Raw genomic sequence first — 19,736 nt, forward strand, 5'->3', positions numbered from 1 at the left:
CTCCTTTTCTTCTGAGTTTCATATTTGAGATCCCAGAGGATCATTACCCTACAGCTGGAGGCTCGAGAAAAGGGCAAAGGAAAGCTATAGGTTTTCTTGGTCTTCTTGCCTACTACTAGAAAGTTGGTCTTCTATTACTTTCATCTTAGTTTTCTCTAGTTGTACACCAATTGAGGTATCTAGGCGACTATGTTTACTTTTCAAAGAGAGGTTAGTAGTGAGGATTTGTTTCCTTGTAGTTTGGCTCAAATATGTGAGCGTATGTGTTAACAGTGAGGGTCACATGTCCTTTGCTCGGTAGCTTGTGTCATTTATGATTTTGGTATGAAACAGCATCTGATGTACGTGCCTTCTGGCCATAGATAAATTAATGAAGTTATTTATTTTCTCAAAAAAATAGAACAATACCCTATTATATTTTACAAGTTTTTCGGTGTTCTGTTCAGAATTTGACAAATAGTTAAAAATAATAATTTAAAAATGAGTCGAGAATTTTGAGTTTCATCAGTTGTAGAATTTGTTAAAAATCATGATTTGAGAGTAGATATATTTTTGGGACAAAATAAGAACATAAGATTCAACAAAAAAAAATCGTGCTAAATCCACAGTTGTGGGTGGCAGATGATGATCTCGGTCCATTTCTATTTTTTGGAGAAAGTTCTTTTCTTTTTTTTTTTGAGAATATTTGGAGAAAGTTCCTTGATTGTGGAAAAGTTGGGAATATGTTGATATATATATGGACTTCTTTAGCCAAGGCCCAAAAATTGGGCCAACATCACATGTAAACAAGGCCGACACTACAGTCCATCTATCAATCTCCAGTCTATTGTCTCCCTATATAAAATTCCCCGCTGTTCCAACCCGAACAGAGCACAATCCCCTAATTCGAATTAGGGTTCCGTCCAGATCAAAATCCCCTACTCTCTTTCTGCCCCAAATCCAAAACCTGGCCAAACCCTAGAGTCGGGATCAGAACCTCAATCAACATTACCCATCTCTGAAGCTTTAGTGAGGTAAATTTTGGGTTCGTGTTTCGCTTTTCCTAGATTAATCAAGCTTATACTTGTGTGTTCACAAGAAACTAAAACCCCTACCTTTACTGACCTGGGTTTAGGGTTTAGGGTGGGGTTCTCTTAATTTTCGATACTAGAAAGCAAGACTATCTAGGGATGCCAAAGATCAAGAGGACTAAAAGAAGCAAGAGGAGAAAGGATGATCATGACGTTGTTGATGTGAGAAGACAAAAATCTCAAAAACTGGATTGCTGCCCCTCAGAAAAATCCCACCTATTCTCGGAATTCTCCGCCGAGAATCGGCGGAGAGTAGTACTAACCCAGGATCAGTACAAGTATTGCTCCCAGGCTCTCAAATTCTTCCAAGACAAGCTCGACGAGCCTCGGCAGATTATAGAGGAGTTTCGTAAGGTAAATAAGGGGAGAGCTGAAACTAGGAAGGAGAAGACTTGCAATGTGGCTCTCAGCAGTGTCAATTGGAGGAAGAACCGCTACGATAATATTGTGCCATATGACCAAAACAGGGTTGTTCTGAAGGACTCATCCAAAAGTGGAAGGGACTACATCAATGCCAGCTTCATCACCACAAGCTCGTCTCGGTTTATTGCAACACAAGGTCCACTTCCGAATACGTATGAGGATTTCTGGGAGATGGTGATCCAGTACCGTTGCCCTGTTGTGATTATGCTTACTTGCTTGGACATGGATACATGTGGAGATTATTTTCAGGCAGAAGACGAGAGAGAATTTGGGAATGTGTGTATAGTCACTAAGTGGATGAGAAGTAGCGAGTCTAGTGACACTAATTCTCCGTTAGTGTTGCGGCTTTTGGAGGTCAAGCATAAGGAGAACTCCGAGGAGCCACCAGTATCGGTTTTGCATATTCAGTATCCTGAATGGCCTGACCATGGAGTTCCCACAGACACGGTTGCTGTTCGCGAAATATTGAAAGGATTGATATATCAAGAGGCACCACCAGAGGCTGGCCCGATTGTGGTGCACTGTAGTGCAGGTATTGGGAGAACTGGAACATACTGCACAATTCATGATACGATGAAGAGAATTCTTTCTGGGGACATGTCTGCTTTAGATGTTGCTGATACAGTTGCCACATTCAGGTCTCAGCGAGATGGAATGGTCCAGACGCTGAAGCAATATTGGTTCTGTTATTCTGCGATCATCGATGAATTGGAAGAACTCATCTCGGATCATCAAGATGAAGAGTAGTGCTGGATCAGTTGATGCTACATTGCTAACTGTCATTACTATCCTAGTAAACAATTTTTGTTTTAGAGGTTTTAAGCCATTGCTAATTTCTTTATTGATTCAAGTAAAATTTATGAATCAGTTATGTTTATATCTGAATGAGTGCTTTCATCATCTTTTATGTTAACATTCCGTTGCATTATCACAATTCTAAACAGACATGGGGTTTGTCCAAATTGGAGATTTGCTTGAAGTATTGGTTCAAGCTCCGAGTCAATCTTTGTGAAAGTTAGTGGATGATTCATGTGTTAGAACACCAATGAGGTGAAGTAAAAGCAAATGTAAATTTTTCCTAGCTCAGACAAAAAAAATAGCTCTGCCTAAAAGAGAAATATAACGCTTTTGGTGATGTATCATTTTCCTATAAACGTTTCTTTCTTGTCTCCAACCTTTCGTCAAAGCTCACCAAACTCGGAAACCGAATAATTAATCCACAACAAAATTAGTATTATCAATCTTAAACGTCTTTCTCTTGTAGCTTATTTATTTTTAGTAATTTGAAAGTTGAAACCCTTATTACATCTTGAACTAAAAAAAGTCGAAACTAAAAGCATTGAGGGAATCAAAAGAAACTCTCTCCAATGATCATTAAGTAACAAGAGAGTCAGCAAAATCTGCTTCAGTATTCACGGTGAAATTTTCCATATTGTACTCATTTCATTAAAACAGACTCCATGACTTGTTATGAAGTCATTAAGAAGGACTATCAAGTTTTCTGTTCTGGTCATACATCTCTCTACCAAGTTTATCATAATTCCAAGAAATCAAGCAAAGTGAAACCATTACGCAATTGTTAGCCAAGCCACAATTTTTCAATTATCATTTAAATCACTATCAATGAGCTGCATAATTTAGCCGTGCACGACAAAATGCTCGACAGGAACATGACTTTGTTTTTTAATTTCATGTAGCATCATTCTCTTTAGCGGGTGGAATATCGAATCCCCAACTAGAACCATTCATCCCCTATTCTAGTGATTATACTAGGGGAAATGAACATTTATCAAATTTCAGCTTAAAAATTGCCCACTTGCACAACGAAGAGTTTTTTAACCTCATTTACCCAAAACACTCTAAGAGATTATTTCCCTATTACCCAATTAATTAATTTTTATTCTTTTTATTTATTTTTTAGACTTTTTTGCCCTCTCCTTCTTTCTCACTTAGAGAGAGAAGTCGTTGGTTACCTTGCCGGACTCCGGTGACTAGTGGCCTGCCTCGGACTCCGGTGACAGGAATCCGGCGACCGGTGAAGGGAATCCGGCGACCAGTCCCTAATAATACCTAGTAACCATATTATTGCCCCCCAGTAATCATATTATTATCGCCCAAAAATCATATTATTGCCTCCTATAATCATATTATTACCGTCCAGTGAATTGTATGAACTCCCAAAACCAAAATGAATACACTACAGACACAATTGATCAATTTATAATCATATTATTGGCTCCCAATAATCATATTATTGCCCCCCAATACAAAGTCTAATGTCTCTACTGCCTCCCAATAGACCACCAAAAATGCCCCATTTTGTAGGATTAACAGATAATTTGACTTTAATACACAGAAAACAACAGGTAACTTATCAAAACACCACACTATAGTGATCCATGTCCCTCATATCAAAGTGTACTGGGGGCCAATAATGTGTCTACTGCCCCCAGTAGACCATCAAACAAACCCCACAATTACATTGCAATGTCAGATTACTCACATTGTTGAACAGATAGTAGATCATTGGACTCCAATCCAATAGACATTAAAAAAAAAAGGGCTAAATATTGTTTACTACCCTGTGGTATGGACCTCGCATCAATTCAGTCCCTTGACTTTCAATTTCATCAAAAACACCCCTGCGGTATTATTTTCTAGTCCAATAGGTTCTTCCGATTCAATTCAGTCAGTTTCTAACGTTAAATGCTGACGTGGCATTCCAACTCAGCAAAAGTGGGACCTACACGCATGTGAAATTCCCAAAATGACCCTAGGCAACAGAATATGCAAAAAAAATCCAAAATTAATTCCAGTTTTGAGGTTGAGGAGATTCGAACCCCTCCCAAAGCATATGCAAATGAATGGCCAAACCACCAGACCGCTTGCATAGTTTTGGTATATTGCAAACAAAAATAGTATATATCTACATAATTTTTTTTTAAATCTCCACCCACCTCTTTCCTCCTCTCCTCTTCTTCTTCCGCAACCCGCGCTCCCAAAGCCTCCTTCTCCTGCTCCATGCCTTGCCCTCCAAATTGAAATCGCCGAAACCGCAGACGAAACTCCAACAGCACCACCACCACCACCACCACCACCGTCCCCACCGCCAAGCCCGCCTTCTACACTTCTTCTGACCCTGAAAACTTCCAAGCCACCTTCAACCTCAACAGCCTCTACCACTCCTACCTCTGCCACTTCCTCGCCTCCGCCGCGGACGACCTCCAGACCGTCGTCTCCGTCGACATTGATCTCAGGATAGTCGTCTCCTGCCGCCCCTCCACGCTGCGATTCGTCGGCAATTTCGTCGTGTTGACCTGCGCCGTCGTGCTGGGGTTTTGGTTGGGTTGGTGAGGTTAGGGTTTGGGAGCGGGTTGGGTTATGGAAGGGAGAAGGTGGTGACGAGGAATGATAGGAGTCTTGGAGGGAAAGAGGTTGTGGTAGCGAGGATGGAGAAGCCAAGAGCAGAGGAGGTTAGAGTCAAGAAGAACAGGGGTTTGGCGATTTTGGATAATCACCTATCGTCGGTGAGGAAGAGCTCAATGGTGGCTGGGATGGAGAGAGTTCGCTTCGGGGAGAAGCTTCCCCAATGGTGGCCAACTGCAACTTCCCCAAGAGAAAGAAGAGGAGGAGAGAGGTGGGTGGGGATTTAAAAAAAAAAACAATATTATGTAGATATACTATTTTTGTTTGCAATATACCAAAACTATGCAAGTGGTCTGGTGGTTGGGCCATTCATTTGCATATGCTTTGGGAGGGGTTCGAATCTCCTCAACCTCAAAATTGGAATTAATTTTGGATTTTTCCATATTCTGTTGCCCAGGGTCATTTTGGGAATTTCACATGCGTGTGGGTCCCACTTTTGCTGAGTTGGAATGTCACGTCAGCAGTTAATGTTAGAAACTGACGGAATTTAATCCGAATGACCTATTGGACGAGAAAATAATACCGTAGGGGTGTTTTTGATGAAATTGAAAATCGAGGGACTGAATTGATGCGAGCTCCATACCACAGGGTGGTAAACAGTATTTAGCCCAAAAAAAGAAGAAGATGTTATTCCTTAAAACTCCATAGCCATCTCCACAACACTGTTCTTCAATTTGTCTTCGGTGACCTTCGCTTATCGCCTCCCTCTTCAATCTCTTACGGTTCACATTCACCGGAAGCTCATTCTAGGCCTTCCTGGCCTGGGTCTGGCCCAACGAACAGGAGCCCTCCGCTTGAGCCAATGCGAAGGTCAATTCGCGCTTCAGCCCCGATCGTTCATCAGCGGGATGCTCTACATGCAGAACGACCTCGAAATGGCAGCCGCGTCCCTCACCAACAGCTCCGCGACCTCGATCTGTTGCTCAGATCTGGCGTGCTCCGTCGTCTCGCCCCTCGCCTCTCCAAACATTGAGTCGCGCAAGGCGGTGTTCGAAGCCGGGGCTACCAAATTGAAAGAGAAGGCGGCAATCACCGTCGAAGCCCTCACCGCCGACCCTGAAAACATCTGGGCTGTTTCGGCATACGGCGGGGTCTCAGTCTTCATGTGCTCCTCCTCCGGCGATGCAGATCCACTCGGTCGGCGCCTCCTCCATTTGCCGCCTCTTCTGAAAATATGATGCCGTGCTGGAGATTCTTGCTCTCTGTCATTGTTTTAGTTGTGGGTGAGAGAGAGAGAGAGAGATATATATATATATATATATATATATATATATATATATCGGTGAGGAGGGGGAGGAGAGAGAAAATAAGTTTCAATTTAATAATAGGGGCAAAATTGTCAAAAGATGTTAGATTGGGTAAATTGGTTAAAAAACTCTTAGTGGAGTAAGTGAGCAATGTTTATGCTGAAATTAGGTAAGTGGTCACATCCCCTATATTTAATTAATTAGCTATAATTAATCTCACATATGCATGGGCATTATTGTCACATAGCTTGGCCATCATACGCCCATTTCAAGCATATTCTTAGAGGTAGGCACAAAATATGAATATTCTTTTTGAGTGATCCTACCATGGGGATATGCCGTAACCAATCAAAATAGTGAGTTCACTGAACCCTTTCATGACGTCATATCTCATATGCAAATTGACCAAAATGCCTTCATATTCATTTTGAAAGGAATGATGCTTATAAGCTTATAAAATACATGAGTCATGTTTTGGTATTCAATTATTTTGTACACAGTTGTGCATAATTACTGTTGGATTCAACTAAAGGGTGGAGAAAAATAAGGCAAATAAATTCATTCTATTTGCCATGTTACTTTTCACTTTTGAATCCAAATCCAAAATAGTTTAGCACAACTGAGTACAGAATCAAGTGTCATCTAAGTAAGAGTATATGATACAGTATTTCAATGAGGCAAAGTTTCGAACTAACTTTTGTATTTATTTTGATTTAAACTTTTCAAGTACCGATAAAAAAAACGAGATTCGAATTTGAGTATACTATATAAAAATATAAAAATAGACACCCGAAATCACAAAAAAAAAAAAAACTGCCCAAGAACTCTCACATTGTATGAGTAGAACATAAATCAGATTGATCAAGTATGTATGTAGTAAAAAAAACAATCTAGGTGACTGAGAACATTACTTACAGAGTCACAATAGACAAGGAATTTGTGAACGGATTCATGTCTGCAGGGTTGTTATTGTCATTGTAGATGTCGTTCAGATATCCTGCCAACTTGAATCAAACATGAATCGAGTCAACCCGTCAAAGGTACCACAAAAACTCCCTCCCATCTAGGTTAAGAACTTGAAAAACGACACGTGTTTCCTTAAGAACCAAACTTCACGAAAACTCCATGTCACCATAGGTGACCCAAAGCCGCCACCCCCCACTTCCCATTTTCCCGGTACTAAAACTATAAAAACCGCTTCATTTCTCTGTCAAAGCTTCTTCTCTCTCAATTTCCAAAACAAAAGTCGAAACTTTGTCTCTCTCGCTTTCTCTCTCTGATTGTCCAAACTCCAAGAGAAGTCTATAAGGATATGCAAGAGCAAGAGTTTACTTTATTATTGGTAGTCTTTGAATTGAAGCAAGAGATAGAGGATGTCGTCGGAGAAGCTCATTGGCAAGGGTGCCGTACGCTCCGACTCGTTCCGGCAATGCGGGGAGATGGTGCCCATTTTTGAAGAGTTGCCGGTGGCCACTATCGTATCGGTGTCGCGCCCCGATACCGGAGATATCAGCCCCATGCTCTTGTCTTACACAATTGAGTTTCAGTACAAACAGGCATGCTTCTCTCTTTGGATTAAATTTTTAAGCTTTTGTGCAAAAATTGGTTATTTATCGTAGCATGGTGTTTGAGTTTTAATTAACAGCTGTTAGAGATCCTGGGATTTTTGTGTTTATTATACGTGGATGAGAAATGAGTTGTATCCCTTCTGGGATTTTTGTTTTGTTTTGTTCTGGGTACTAATATTGCATGGAGTAGAATTTAGACTACATGTTAGACGACGCTGTGTTCTTAACCATTTATGTGTTACATTAGTTTCCGGATGCTGTAGAAACGGTGTACGTTTGTTCAGGATTTGGGGTGATCACGTGCAGTGTCTTCTGAAAAATTTGTGATCGTTTCACTATGGTTTGTAGACATCATTTTCCTCTCGATGCAAGTAGTAGATTCTTATGTTCTGAATGTATTCGGCTTTAGCAGTTCAAGTGGCGGTTACTGAAGAAAGCATCACAAGTTCTCTATCTACATTTTGCATTGAAGAAACGCGCAATAATTGAGGAGTTCCATGAGAAACAAGAGCAGGTTTGCCTTATGATTCATATTCTGCACCATATGCCTGCATATGGCACTAGGAATGTGCTAATAGTTGAAGTGAGGATATAACTGTTTGACAAGTAGAGGGCATAATCTTTCGTATAACTCTGGTTGGAACTGTATTTGAAAGGTTAAAGAATGGCTCCACAGCATAGGAATAGCAGATCAGACAGCAGTAGTGGAAGATGATGATGAACCAGATGATGGGGCTGTTCCTTTACATAATGAAGATAGTGTTAGAAACAGGTGATTTCTGGCTTCATATGTCCTATTCTCTTTACTGCTGGCACCGAATTTGACCTTATTACCTTAATCTCTTTGCAGATATGTTCCATCTCGTGCCGCTTTGCCCATCATCCGTCCAGCACTAGGAGGGCAGCAGTCCATCTCAGACCTAGCAAAGGTGGCAATGCAGGGTTATTTGAACCATTTTTTGGGAAACATGGATCTAGTGAATTGTCGAGAGGTATGCTCCTTTTTATATTGATGGTGTGATTCTTAGATACTCATTTTTACATTATTGTAAGAAGTGGTTTGGATTTGTAGGTCTGCAAATTTTTGGAGGTTTCACAGTTGTCCTTCTTACAAGAGTATGGACCAAAATTGAAAGAAGGTTATGTCATGGTGAAGCATCTGCCAAAATTTTCAGGGGCCAATTCTGATGTGGCATCTTGTGCTGGCTTTTGTCTGGGTTATTGTAGCAACAATTGGCAAAAGGTTTTTTCAATGAACTCTTTCTATGAATAGTCTTTTCATAAACAATGTAAAAAGATGCAAAACTGTTCAAAGTTCTGAAATGTAAAATTTGCTTGTTTACCAATCCATGCTTGCCTTCAGTTTTCTTTTTCTTCGTAGTGACTTGGATTTTGTATTCATTTCATTCTTTGTCCAATTGCAGGTCTGGGCTGTTTTAAAACCTGGGTTCTTGGCCTTTCTGGATGATCCTTTTGACACTGAACTTCTAGACATTATCGTTTTCAATGCTCTTCCACCCTCAAATGGAAAAGGATCTGAAAATTATTTGGCAAGTCAAATAAAGGAACGAAACCCTTTACGTTATACATTTAGGGTAAGCTTTGTTTTACTTAACTTTTATCTAGGTTGGTTACGGTTTGAGAATCTAGCTGCTCTTAAGGGATGTCTTATATAAAAGGACAGTTTTGAAATCTATTAGAGAAGTTGCTTTAAGAATATTCAGCTAAATTACATCCTTACAAGTGTTGAGACTTGAGATCACTAAATGCAGTTTTTTTCCTATTTAAAGCAGCAAATATATAATTTTCTTCAGGTAATTTCTAACAACCACATCAATATGTAACTGTCAAAAGGTTGCTTCTGGAAATCAAAGCTTAAGGATAAGAACCACTAGCAATGCTAAAGTTAAAGATTGGGTTACTGCAATTAATGATGCTGGCCTAAGGCCTCATGAAGGTTGGTGCCATCCTCATCGCTTCGGTTCCTTTGCTCCTCCCAGGGGTTTGACTGATGATGGGAGTCAAGCTCAGTGGTTTATAGATGGTGAAGCAGCATTTGAAGCTATTGCTTCCTCTATTGAGGGTGCAAAATCAGAGGTTTTTTTCTTGCCCTGTTTTCACTAGTTAATGGATATTTTTACTGATTATAGGTCTCAAACATTAAATTCATACATGCTTCCAGATATTCATTACTGGCTGGTGGCTTTGCCCAGAACTGTATCTAAGACGTCCTTTCAGTATCAACTCTTCTTCTAGGCTTGATGCTTTACTAGAAGCAAAAGCCAAGCAAGGGGTTCAGGTAAAAAGTAAAAACACAAATTTTATTTCACATTCTGGATATGAAATCTATTCTTCATGGGAATGAGCACAGTGAGTTTGACAATGCTGTTGATCTGCAGATTTACATTCTTCTCTACAAGGAGGTTTCTCTTGCTTTAAAGATCAACAGCTTATATAGTAAGAAAAGACTTTCAAATATTCATGAGAATGTGAGAGTAATGCGCTACCCCGACCGTTTTCCCACAGGAATTTACTTATGGTATGCACTATCTTGATTCTTGACCTATTCCTCTTCGTAGTTTGAACTGATGTCAAGCTTGAATTTAGCATGCAAGTTTTATGTTATTACTTCCTCAATGATGACCCACAGATTATTAATGAAAATGTACAGGTCACACCATGAAAAACTTGTCATTGTTGATTATCAGATTTGCTACATTGGAGGATTAGATTTGTGCTTTGGCCGTTATGACACGGTTGAACACAAAGTGGGTGACTGCCCTCCTTCTGTATGGCCAGGGAAGGACTATTATAACCCAAGGTATTTCTTTATGCTTCTCTAATTTGCAGTAGAAATTGCCAGTTTAGCTTCCTAAAAGGCTAGAACAAGGGGGATTTATATCTGTTGGAGTTTTATTAAAGAATATTTCATCCAGACGACTTTTGGATAGAGAATCCCTTTTTTTTTTTTTTTCTATGACCATTTCAAAGCAATAATTTTTTTTTTTTTTTTTTTTTGGTTGGGATAGAGAATCTGAACCAAATTCTTGGGAAGATGTAATGAAAGACGAATTGGAGCGTGAAAAAGTTCCGCGTATGCCATGGCATGATGTCCACTGTGCTCTCTGGGGACCTCCTTGTCGTGACATTGCCAGGCACTTTGTTCAGCGGTGGAACCATGCTAAGGTAAATTTTCTGCTACTGATGTTCTCATGGTCATATATTTTCGTTAATATCGTAAGTTTGTTAACTTAATAAATCATTTGGTAGAGAAACAAAGCTCCAAATGAACAAGCACTTCCACTACTTATGCCTCAACATCACATGGTCATCCCTCATTACATGGGAAGAAGTAGAGAGATAGACATTGAGAAAAGGAAAGTGGAAGAGACCCAGAATGGGATCCAGAGAGTGAACTCCTTTTCCTCTCTAACACCTTTGCAAAATATCCCGTTGCTTTTGCCTCAAGAAGCTGACGGTTTGGAACCTCCTGGTGTAGATCAAAAGTTAAGTGCCCAGCAGATGCATCATTATCCTGTTGACCAGCCAAATGGGATATCTGGTAGTGTTTCATTATCTTCCAGGAAGCCCAAAGTCAAAGCTTTAGACCCAGATACGCAGATGAATGGTTTGATGGATGATCTTTATTCTATGGATCTTGAAAGTGGAACCAATATACACTCAATGGCCCAATCTGGCTTGACAGCTTCAAATGAATGGTCAGAAAGTTCAGAGGAAAGTGATCATGCTGTTGCTGCTGATGACTGTGGACAAACAGGTCCTCGTACTGCATGCAAATTTCAGGTTAATAATGCCTCTTAATACATTGAATTTGGGTTCTAACATATCCGGATTTGTTAAGTTGCTGTTTAGGTCTGTAATGATATCTTACGCTAGAGTGGTGTTATTCAAACCTTCAAATTTCTTCACCTGGCTTCCTGTTTTTCTGTTACTTTATTATCCACAAGAAACCTTTAATATCAAACTAGCTTTATGTACATTTTGTTTTCTGGTCCATCTAATTAAAGTGTGATGCGTAGGTAATTCGAAGTGTGAGCCAGTGGTCTGCTGGAACTAGCCAAACTGAAGAAAGCATACATAATGCTTATTGCTCTCTCATCGAGAAAGCAGAACACTTCGTGTATATTGAGGTTAGACCACTTTCTTGATGAATGGATCGTTCTTTAATTCATTGTATGAGTCAACTCCCTTCTCTTAAAGTTTCTGCTTATGGCTGGTCGTACATTTTGTCTAGAAGCTGAAAACTTTCTAAGAAAAATAGGTGACTGCATACATTTATAAAAGAACAATGTTGTATGATTACTTGCTAAATTATTAAAAAAATTAAGGGATAAATAAAAAGAGTAGAGGGGTCAGTTTTAGAATGTGGGAAAATCTGGACAGTTGAGTTGGCCTGGAATTTGTAATCATCATGCATGTTTAGGAAATTTGGGCATACATAGTTAAGGCTACAGTTTTAAGACGAGGATGGGGCTAGGGGATAGTGATGTGGTCCGAAGATAAATTGTCAAATAATCATGAGTTTGAGATATAGAATTTCCCGTAGGACCATAGGAGTAGCATCCATGATTATCAAACAAATACTCGTGATTTAAATATGACTAGGTTCTGTTCAGAGTACTGATTTCGAGTTCTGATCTGATCATCTTGCTATCTTGATCGCTGGTTGCTTCCAGAATCAATTTTTCATATCAGGTCTTTCAGGGGATGAGATTATACAGAACCGTATCCTGGAAGTATTGTACAGGCGTATTGTTCTAGCACACAAAGAACAAAAGTGTTTTAGGGTTATTGTTGTCATGCCCCTCTTGCCTGGCTTTCAGGTAGCCATTATTTGTCTGTTTTCTTTATTCAGAGGCATGCAATTTTTCTCTGAATATTTTTCTAACAGTATTTCCTTTTCATGTGCTTATGGGGCTCCACGTAATAGGGTGGCGTGGATGATTATGGTGCAGCAACTGTTAGAGCCATTATGCATTGGCAGTATCGAACCATTTGCTGGGAGAAGTATTCAATACTCCATAAACTTAAAGTTTTGCCTGGTCCTAAGACACATGACTACATTTCTTTCTATGGTCTGAGAACATATGGTAAACTGTTTGAAGATGGCCCTCTATCCACAAGTCAGGTACTTTTTCGCATTCTGCATATCTTGGTAATATGAAACAAACTCCAATATGAGCCATGAACTTTAACTTGGTTTACCATGGATCCTAATTGTTATGCAGGTGTATGTACACAGTAAAGTGATGATTGTAGATGACCGTGTTGCTTTGATTGGATCATCAAATATTAATGACAGAAGTTTACTCGGATCAAGAGACTCTGAGGTATGGGTTGTGTTTTTCTTCAAGTTGGCTTTCAGCATGTTTAATGTATTTCTTAGTTCTTTATTTGTGACCTCACAAGTAATCACAAATGTTGTGGAGAAGAAACACTATGGTGCGGTGTACTTGAGATCGTTTCACATAGATTGATTTTTTTTTTTTTTTGAGGAGATAGATTGATTTTTATGAATGGACAACCTGCAAAAATGTTTCAATTGATTATATATTTTCTTATATTTGTTTTAGATTGGTGTAGTTATAGAAGATAAAGAGTTTCTTGAATCGTCCATGGCCGGACAGCCTTGGAAGGCCGGAAAGTTTTCTTATAGTCTTAGGTGCTCCCTGTGGTCTGAACACCTGGGTCTTCATGCAGGAGAGGTTGGTAACCTTTGATAAATCCTAGATATTCTATGGTTACTCAAGTTTTTGCAACCTACATTTTTTCAGTTGTTATTCATGCATGTCTTCCTCATTTGAAGGTAAACACTCTTTTATTTTTAATCATTCAGATAAATCAAATCAGCGATCCTGTGTCAGACTCAACATACAAAGATCTGTGGCTAGCGACTGCAAAGGTGAAACTTGCAAGATCTATAACCAGTTCATGTTTTTCGTATTTTGCTTTCTGCTTTTCTTCTATGCTCCCTTACCTAATTAAAGTATCTCCAATATTCTGCAGGAAAATTTAATTATCTACCAAGATGTATTTTCTTGTATTCCGAATGATTCTATAAACTCAAGGTACAATACTATACTACCAAAGTTCTCTACTCTCGTTTCTTTGCTCTATGCACTCTAAAAGTTCTATTATCTCCGTCAACTACAGAGCTGCTCTCAGAGAATCCATCGCTTTTTGGAAAGAGAAGCTCGGTCACACTACAATCGATCTGGGAATAGCTCCTAAGAAGCTAGAATCCTGGGAGAATGGAGAGATTAAAGAAACCGATCCAATGGAAAGACTGAAACATATAAGGGGACATCTTGTTTCCTTTCCTTTAGAGTTTATGAACCAAGAAGATTTGAGACCAGTGTTTAATGAAAGTGAATTTTATACATCTCCTCAAGTATTTATGTAAGTGTTATATTTCATGAGAAGGCAGCAAAAATTTGGTATGATTAATAGTGGCACCATCTGTTTTACTTACAATTGTATATAGTTCCACACAACAATGACAGAACAGAACAATACTTACAGAAATTAAAGAAAGTGACCAAATTCACGCCTTGTTGGCATTCATGTATATATTGTAAAGAACTAATTTCTAGTTGTAAAATGTAAATGCACGTCTTTTCTTCTTCTTCTTCTTCTTTTTATAATTTTTATAATTTTTATTGAAGTGTCTTTATGTTTCTTTCCTCGGTAAATATTTTCTGAATTGCTTATTTTCTGCAATTGAGAAAGCAATCTTAGTCCCTAATGCATCCATCACAATTTTGGCAAATCCATCATCATATTTAGAAATCAAGCATACGGATACTAAATTACATAACAGAACAGTGTTAAAATGTGTACATAATTCTATCTTGTAGCATTTGCTACATTGTTTATATTGCAAGTGTTTCAACTTTGTGGAATTGTATCCAGAAGATCTTGTCTACCTCGTCAACCTTTTACCAGTTGCATAGGTCCTCAAAGAAGGGGACTGTGTGAGACCATCAGGAGCAATATTTGTGTTTTGGATGGCATGTTTCTGTTGCAGTCTTCTCCTCGCCATATAACCTCGAATCCAAGGTGAGACATCCTCACTGTACTTGATCATGATGAAAAAGATGATCCGGTAGGCAACAATCATGCTGAATATAACACCAAGGTCTATCCATTTTGATCTGCTGACGTTAATCTGGAACACATTTACTAGGATGTAGTCACCTGGTATCTTAATTTGATCCGGTGTCTCGTTGTCAAACATTAAGCCGGCCAAGTCATTCTGATATTGACCCTGAGATTCAAACAAGCATGTTTTAGTTCCAATTCTTTGAGACACATTTATCAGCAAGTGATATTCAACAGAAGACAGCTGTTTTACCTGTAGAGCCCAGAAGTGGAAGCTGATGTATGACATCGGGTAACGCCAGACTGGCTTAGGGATGTCATTTGGTAGCCTGAAGTAGCCGGAGACTAGCATGAATATGCCCTGAAATATGAAGAAAACCACAAACATTCATCAATATGGTTCGACGCTTGAAGCAAATATACTCCAAAATGATAATTCTTTTCTGATATTGACCTGAATTCCGGCCCCTATGATGATACCCATGAGGAAGTTAGGAATAACGCTGGCTATCGCCATCATCAAGCTCTCAACTACAGTGACACATGCATAGAGGCACAACACAAAGAAGAGGTAATGCTCGAAGCCTGGATGGAGACCGACCATGAAGTAACAGATAGTTCCGGCCAGAAAGGTAATAAGTATCAGGAATGGCATTGCAGAGAATGTGTTGCTGAGGACAAAGGCAGTGACACCATAGTGACCATTCAACCTCTCTCTTTGGAAAACCTGGTAAAATTAACGTGGTGATCAGAAACGATGTATACTACCATGACATCAAAGTAGACATTAGGTCTGAAATAAAGAGACATACCTTCATATCCTCTACAAATGAAGGAAACCCGCCAATTGACATGAAAGTGACAAAACCAAAAACAAAAGATGCACATGAACCCCTTGCCTGCAGTCACAAAAATGACAAACCTGAATGAATTTGAGATTCCACATGTAGATATGATTTTAATTACTCAGCAAATAGCATACCAGAATCGAAGCGTAACCAGTTCCAATATTCAGATAGATGGTTCCGATACAAACGACAACAACAATGTAAATGACAAGCCTGAGCCAGTAATAGCCAAAGTCCCTTGACATGTTGACAAATGAACGCCTTGTCAATGTTAAGGTCTGCATTAGGAAACTAGCCTGACTTCCTCCAGAGTCCAAAACAGTCCCTTTCTGCAGCATATGACAAAATCGTCAAATCTTTGTAGTAACTAACAAGTATCAGTACACAAATCCCACTTTATTAACATAAAACACTTACAACTTTGGATATCTCTGCAACTTTTTCTGTAGCTGCATAAGAGTATTGTGAACTACGATAGGAATCAACAAGGACTCTTATAGCTTCAGAGGTGGAAATCTTCTCCAGAGGATCATCGCTTGCCTCAAACTGGTAGTAGATAAGATACCAGTATCGAGTTTTATCAAAAGTGAAAATTACGTATGACAGAAAGATGAGAAGGAAAAAGTTCTATATGTACGTACCCTGAGTTTCATGGACCCTTTCAGTGTGGCCTTTACTTTATCAAAGTCAGAGTTTACACATCTAAGAAAATGATCAGATGGATTCCTCAAAGCAGGGCAGGGAAAACCAGCTTGTGAAAAGAACTGCAAACATGTTGCAATGAATATGTAACTAAGAGCTCCTCACAATTAATCATAATTTCATGAACCAAATTAATTAGTGATGGATCGTAAAGACTGATCAAGATACTCACCTCATATGCCTCAGAGGCCTGACCAAAGTAAACTGTTTTGCCACCAGAAAGCAAGTACAGTTGATCAAATAGTTCAAAGACTTCACTGCTTGGCTGGTGAATTGAAGCTATCACAGTCCTTCCATCTCGTGATAGAGCACGTAGTGTCTGTGTTACAAAAAATGCTGAAGCACTGCGATGAATTAAAGCCCAAATGGTCATTAGCAGACTCACCCTATAACAGAACAATGCAGTATATACTGGAAACCAATTCTAAATTTATGATAACAAAAAAAAAAATCACATAGCTTTTTGCAGAGATGGAAGTCATACTCACAATCTGAGCATACTAGTTACAAAATATTTTGAGCATATAAATTACGAAGAACAGCATATAGACAAAACAATTTAAGTATAAAATTTTTGAAGAACAGCATATTGACAAAGTACTAGATACTAATAGTATTACTTTATCCACTAATTAAAAAGCAAGAGTACATGATATAATATATACCTATCTAGTCCACTGGTTGGCTCATCAAGAAAGAGCAATCTAGGCCTCATCAAGATCTCCACAGCAATGCTGACCCTTCTCTTTTCTCCCCCACTGATCCCACGCAAATGCCAATTCCCAATAACTGTATCGGCGCAATCCTGCAGACCCATTTCTATGATTGTCCTCTCCACCAGTGCTTGCTTCTCCGACCTCCCCATCTTATCCGGCAGCCTCAATCTAGCCGAGTACGATATCGTCTCTCTTACAGTCAGAGTCCCAATCAAATTGTCATCTTGGGTCACATATGCCTAAACCAATTTCCACCACAACACATAAACGACACACATGAATCAAAAACAGAGCAAAAACAGAGGAGAAACAGAGATGGACTCACAGCAGTGCCGAAAGAGAGCTTTCTTTTGCGGCCATTGAGTAAAACAGAGCCAGAAAGGAAGGCATTGGAAGCCAAACGGCTAGAGAGAGCATCAAGCAAGGTTGATTTGCCTGAACCAGAAGGGCCCATCAAAGCTGTGAAGCCTCCAGGCTCTGCATAACCAGTTAAACCCTCCAAAACCGTCTGAGTCTCACCGTTGCTCAGAGTCACCATCACCGTCAGATCCTTCCACGTCAGCCTCGCCGACACATCCCCTACTATTTCCACACTGGCCTTCTCCCTCCATAGAGTCTCACTCAGAGGACTAAGTCCACCAGCCACAATCCCATTTCCAGAGGGCTTGCTGCTCTCAATCTCCGTCATAGCATTTTCTGCTACTGGGTTTCTCTTCTCCGTCATTACTACTCAAAATTCTCTGAATTTTTCTGGGTTGTGATTGTGTTTAAGAAGGAAGGTATGGAATGAAAGATGTGAGTGAAGAAATGGGGGTTGCGTGAAATTGACTGAGAGAGGTTAGGAGAAGCAATATTATACCAATCCCATGCAAAATGTGCCTCCTCACGTTTGAATCTTTTTTGTGTTTTGGAAGAAGAAAAAAAACACTAATTTATTTGGTGCTTGTTTTCCATTACTTGCTAGAGAGCTTTGAACCTGAAACAAACCAATATGAAGAAGAAAAGAGAGGCGGTGCTGAGCATGATCTGCTCCCATTGTTATCCAGCAATTAATGGGCTCTGGTTGAGATTGGTGGGAGCATTTAATACCAAAACTAATACCAACATGACCCCAATCCCATCGCTTGGCCGCTTGGGACGGCTACATCAGTGACAAGTCCAACCAACAACCAATTTTCATGTCTAGGGTGGATTCACAATAAGGAAAATGGACATGATAATTGAAAAGGAGGACGACTGTTTAATCGACTCTCGGGTCAACTATCAATTAATAGAAAGTGGTTGATGAATGTAGGCATGGCTATGAATATATGTGAAATGCCCGTCATACCGCCCAATAGTTAATACTCGAAGGCTTGAGCTGTCATCTCTACCTAGAGAGGAGTATAGTGTTATGGGCACTTGGGCAGCTCTATTTGGCCCCCCTTCCACATCATAAACACTAGCAGTTAGCATAGCAATCACTAATAACTCAGGCGGTTGAGGCAATTGAGGTGATCCCCAAGTCTTGTTTTGCCTTTGAGTTAACCCTTTTACAAATGTTCATGCTTCAAATGTAGAGTTAATTGGTCACATATATATAACCGCATCTTCGTGCTGTCCATTTATACAAATGGGTGTATCGCTATTCGAGTTGAGAATGCAAATGTGTTGTGCAACTGTGGACTTCTGGTATAGATGTAAATCCAACCTCTCATGGAGTTCCATTTTAGATTCATAGTAGGACTCCTAAGATAGGAAAAAGGAAAGTAGAACATGTTAGTTACGCTTTAAATTATTTTTCAATTAACACACAAAGGAGGCCGAAATATCTATTAAACCAATGTAAAGTTAAAAGAAAAGTATCATTAATACTCTTATGTCTCGTTTGGTTTGCAGAATTGGAATATTGGGAAAAAAATATTCAGTCATTTCTTATATCTCGACTGCACAGTGATATCCGAAATCGATTCCTTTAACTTCAATCGCAATGTCAAATTCTTATTGGCAAAAATTTCTTTCGAAAATTGAATATAATTTTCAAGGCTCACAAGATTGAGTATGTTTGATTTAGTTTGAAGTGGAGTTAGGTAAGGTTTTGTGGGCCAAGTGGAGGAAGCAACCATGACGTCAACTAAAGGGTGTTTTGTTATAGGAAAACAAAAGTCAAAGCTTTAGCATCTTTTTCTTCTCCAACTCCAACAGATTCTCTATTTTACAGCAATCTCTAAAATCTCCATATCATTCCTTAAAATTTTATAGATTGCTGTAAATATAGGGAGTTTGGTTTTCTCTTTCCTCACTTTCCCTAAAATAGGGATAGTTATAGGGAATCTGTTAGAGCAAAAGATGCTCATTTTTCCCTAAAGTAGAGAAAAATCAAAATATGGGGAACCTGTTGGAGTTGCTCTTAGGCTCTCAAACAAGTTAAGGTTTCGTTCGGGATCCTCAAAAACTTGCTTCAAAAGACATTGAACTTGTCTTGGTAATTACGAAATGTGAATTGATGGAACATGTACGCCTCACTAGCACTGACCGGTCCTAATCGCTACCCCGCAAAGTTTCAAATCCAATAATTAATTAATCTTAGTCATCAAAATTTGGCATACAAAACAAAGATGGGAGAAAATTCCAC

General features: G+C 39.3%; 3 protein-coding genes across 6 annotated transcripts; 2 read left to right on the top strand and 1 right to left on the bottom strand.

Moving 5' to 3' along the window:
- Positions 1-865: 865 nt before the first annotated feature.
- LOC112193074 (protein-tyrosine-phosphatase PTP1) lies at positions 866-2,372 on the top strand. Of its 2 annotated transcripts, none has more exons than XM_024333097.2 (2): positions 866-1,013; positions 1,115-2,372. In XM_024333097.2, the coding sequence occupies exon 2, from the start codon at positions 1,170-1,172 to the stop codon at positions 2,238-2,240; it is 1,071 nt and encodes a 356-aa protein (XP_024188865.1). In that variant the 5' UTR covers positions 866-1,013; positions 1,115-1,169; the 3' UTR covers positions 2,241-2,372. The 2 variants fall into 2 exon arrangements, with proteins under 2 accessions (XP_024188865.1, XP_040372593.1); XM_040516659.1 differs by having other exon boundaries at positions 875-1,013; positions 1,122-2,372.
- A 5,004-nt stretch (positions 2,373-7,376) lies between these two features.
- Positions 7,377-14,373, top strand: LOC112192451 (phospholipase D zeta 1). 3 transcript variants are annotated; one of them, XM_024332201.2, is made up of 20 exons: positions 7,377-7,722; positions 8,144-8,248; positions 8,391-8,506; positions 8,585-8,726; positions 8,807-8,977; positions 9,159-9,329; positions 9,589-9,831; positions 9,917-10,033; positions 10,134-10,273; positions 10,406-10,555; positions 10,764-10,920; positions 11,005-11,538; positions 11,775-11,885; positions 12,432-12,578; positions 12,686-12,883; positions 12,984-13,085; positions 13,329-13,460; positions 13,592-13,657; positions 13,762-13,823; positions 13,909-14,373. In XM_024332201.2, exons 1-20 carry the CDS (start codon positions 7,540-7,542, stop codon positions 14,156-14,158), a joined length of 3,297 nt encoding a protein of 1,098 aa, XP_024187969.1. In that variant the 5' UTR covers positions 7,377-7,539; the 3' UTR covers positions 14,159-14,373. The 3 variants fall into 3 exon arrangements, with proteins under 3 accessions (XP_024187969.1, XP_024187970.1, XP_024187973.1); XM_024332202.2 differs by having other exon boundaries at positions 8,147-8,248; positions 13,909-14,371; XM_024332205.2 differs by lacking the exons at positions 13,592-13,657; positions 13,762-13,823; positions 13,909-14,373 and having other exon boundaries at positions 13,339-13,452.
- Positions 14,374-14,514: 141 nt separating this feature from the next.
- On the bottom strand, positions 14,515-18,152 carry LOC112192452 (ABC transporter G family member 11). Its single transcript, XM_024332206.2, has 10 exons — positions 17,448-18,152; positions 17,072-17,361; positions 16,579-16,750; positions 16,346-16,468; positions 16,122-16,250; positions 15,839-16,033; positions 15,669-15,755; positions 15,311-15,583; positions 15,110-15,217; positions 14,515-15,022 (listed from the first exon to the last, which is right to left on the bottom strand). Exons 1-10 carry the CDS (start codon positions 17,844-17,846, stop codon positions 14,678-14,680), a joined length of 2,121 nt encoding a protein of 706 aa, XP_024187974.1. The 5' UTR covers positions 17,847-18,152; the 3' UTR covers positions 14,515-14,677.
- Positions 18,153-19,736: the final 1,584 nt, after the last annotated feature.

This window comes from Rosa chinensis, chromosome 3, assembly GCF_002994745.2.
Source record: "Rosa chinensis cultivar Old Blush chromosome 3, RchiOBHm-V2, whole genome shotgun sequence".
Classification (NCBI taxonomy): Eukaryota; Viridiplantae; Streptophyta; class Magnoliopsida; order Rosales; family Rosaceae; genus Rosa; species Rosa chinensis.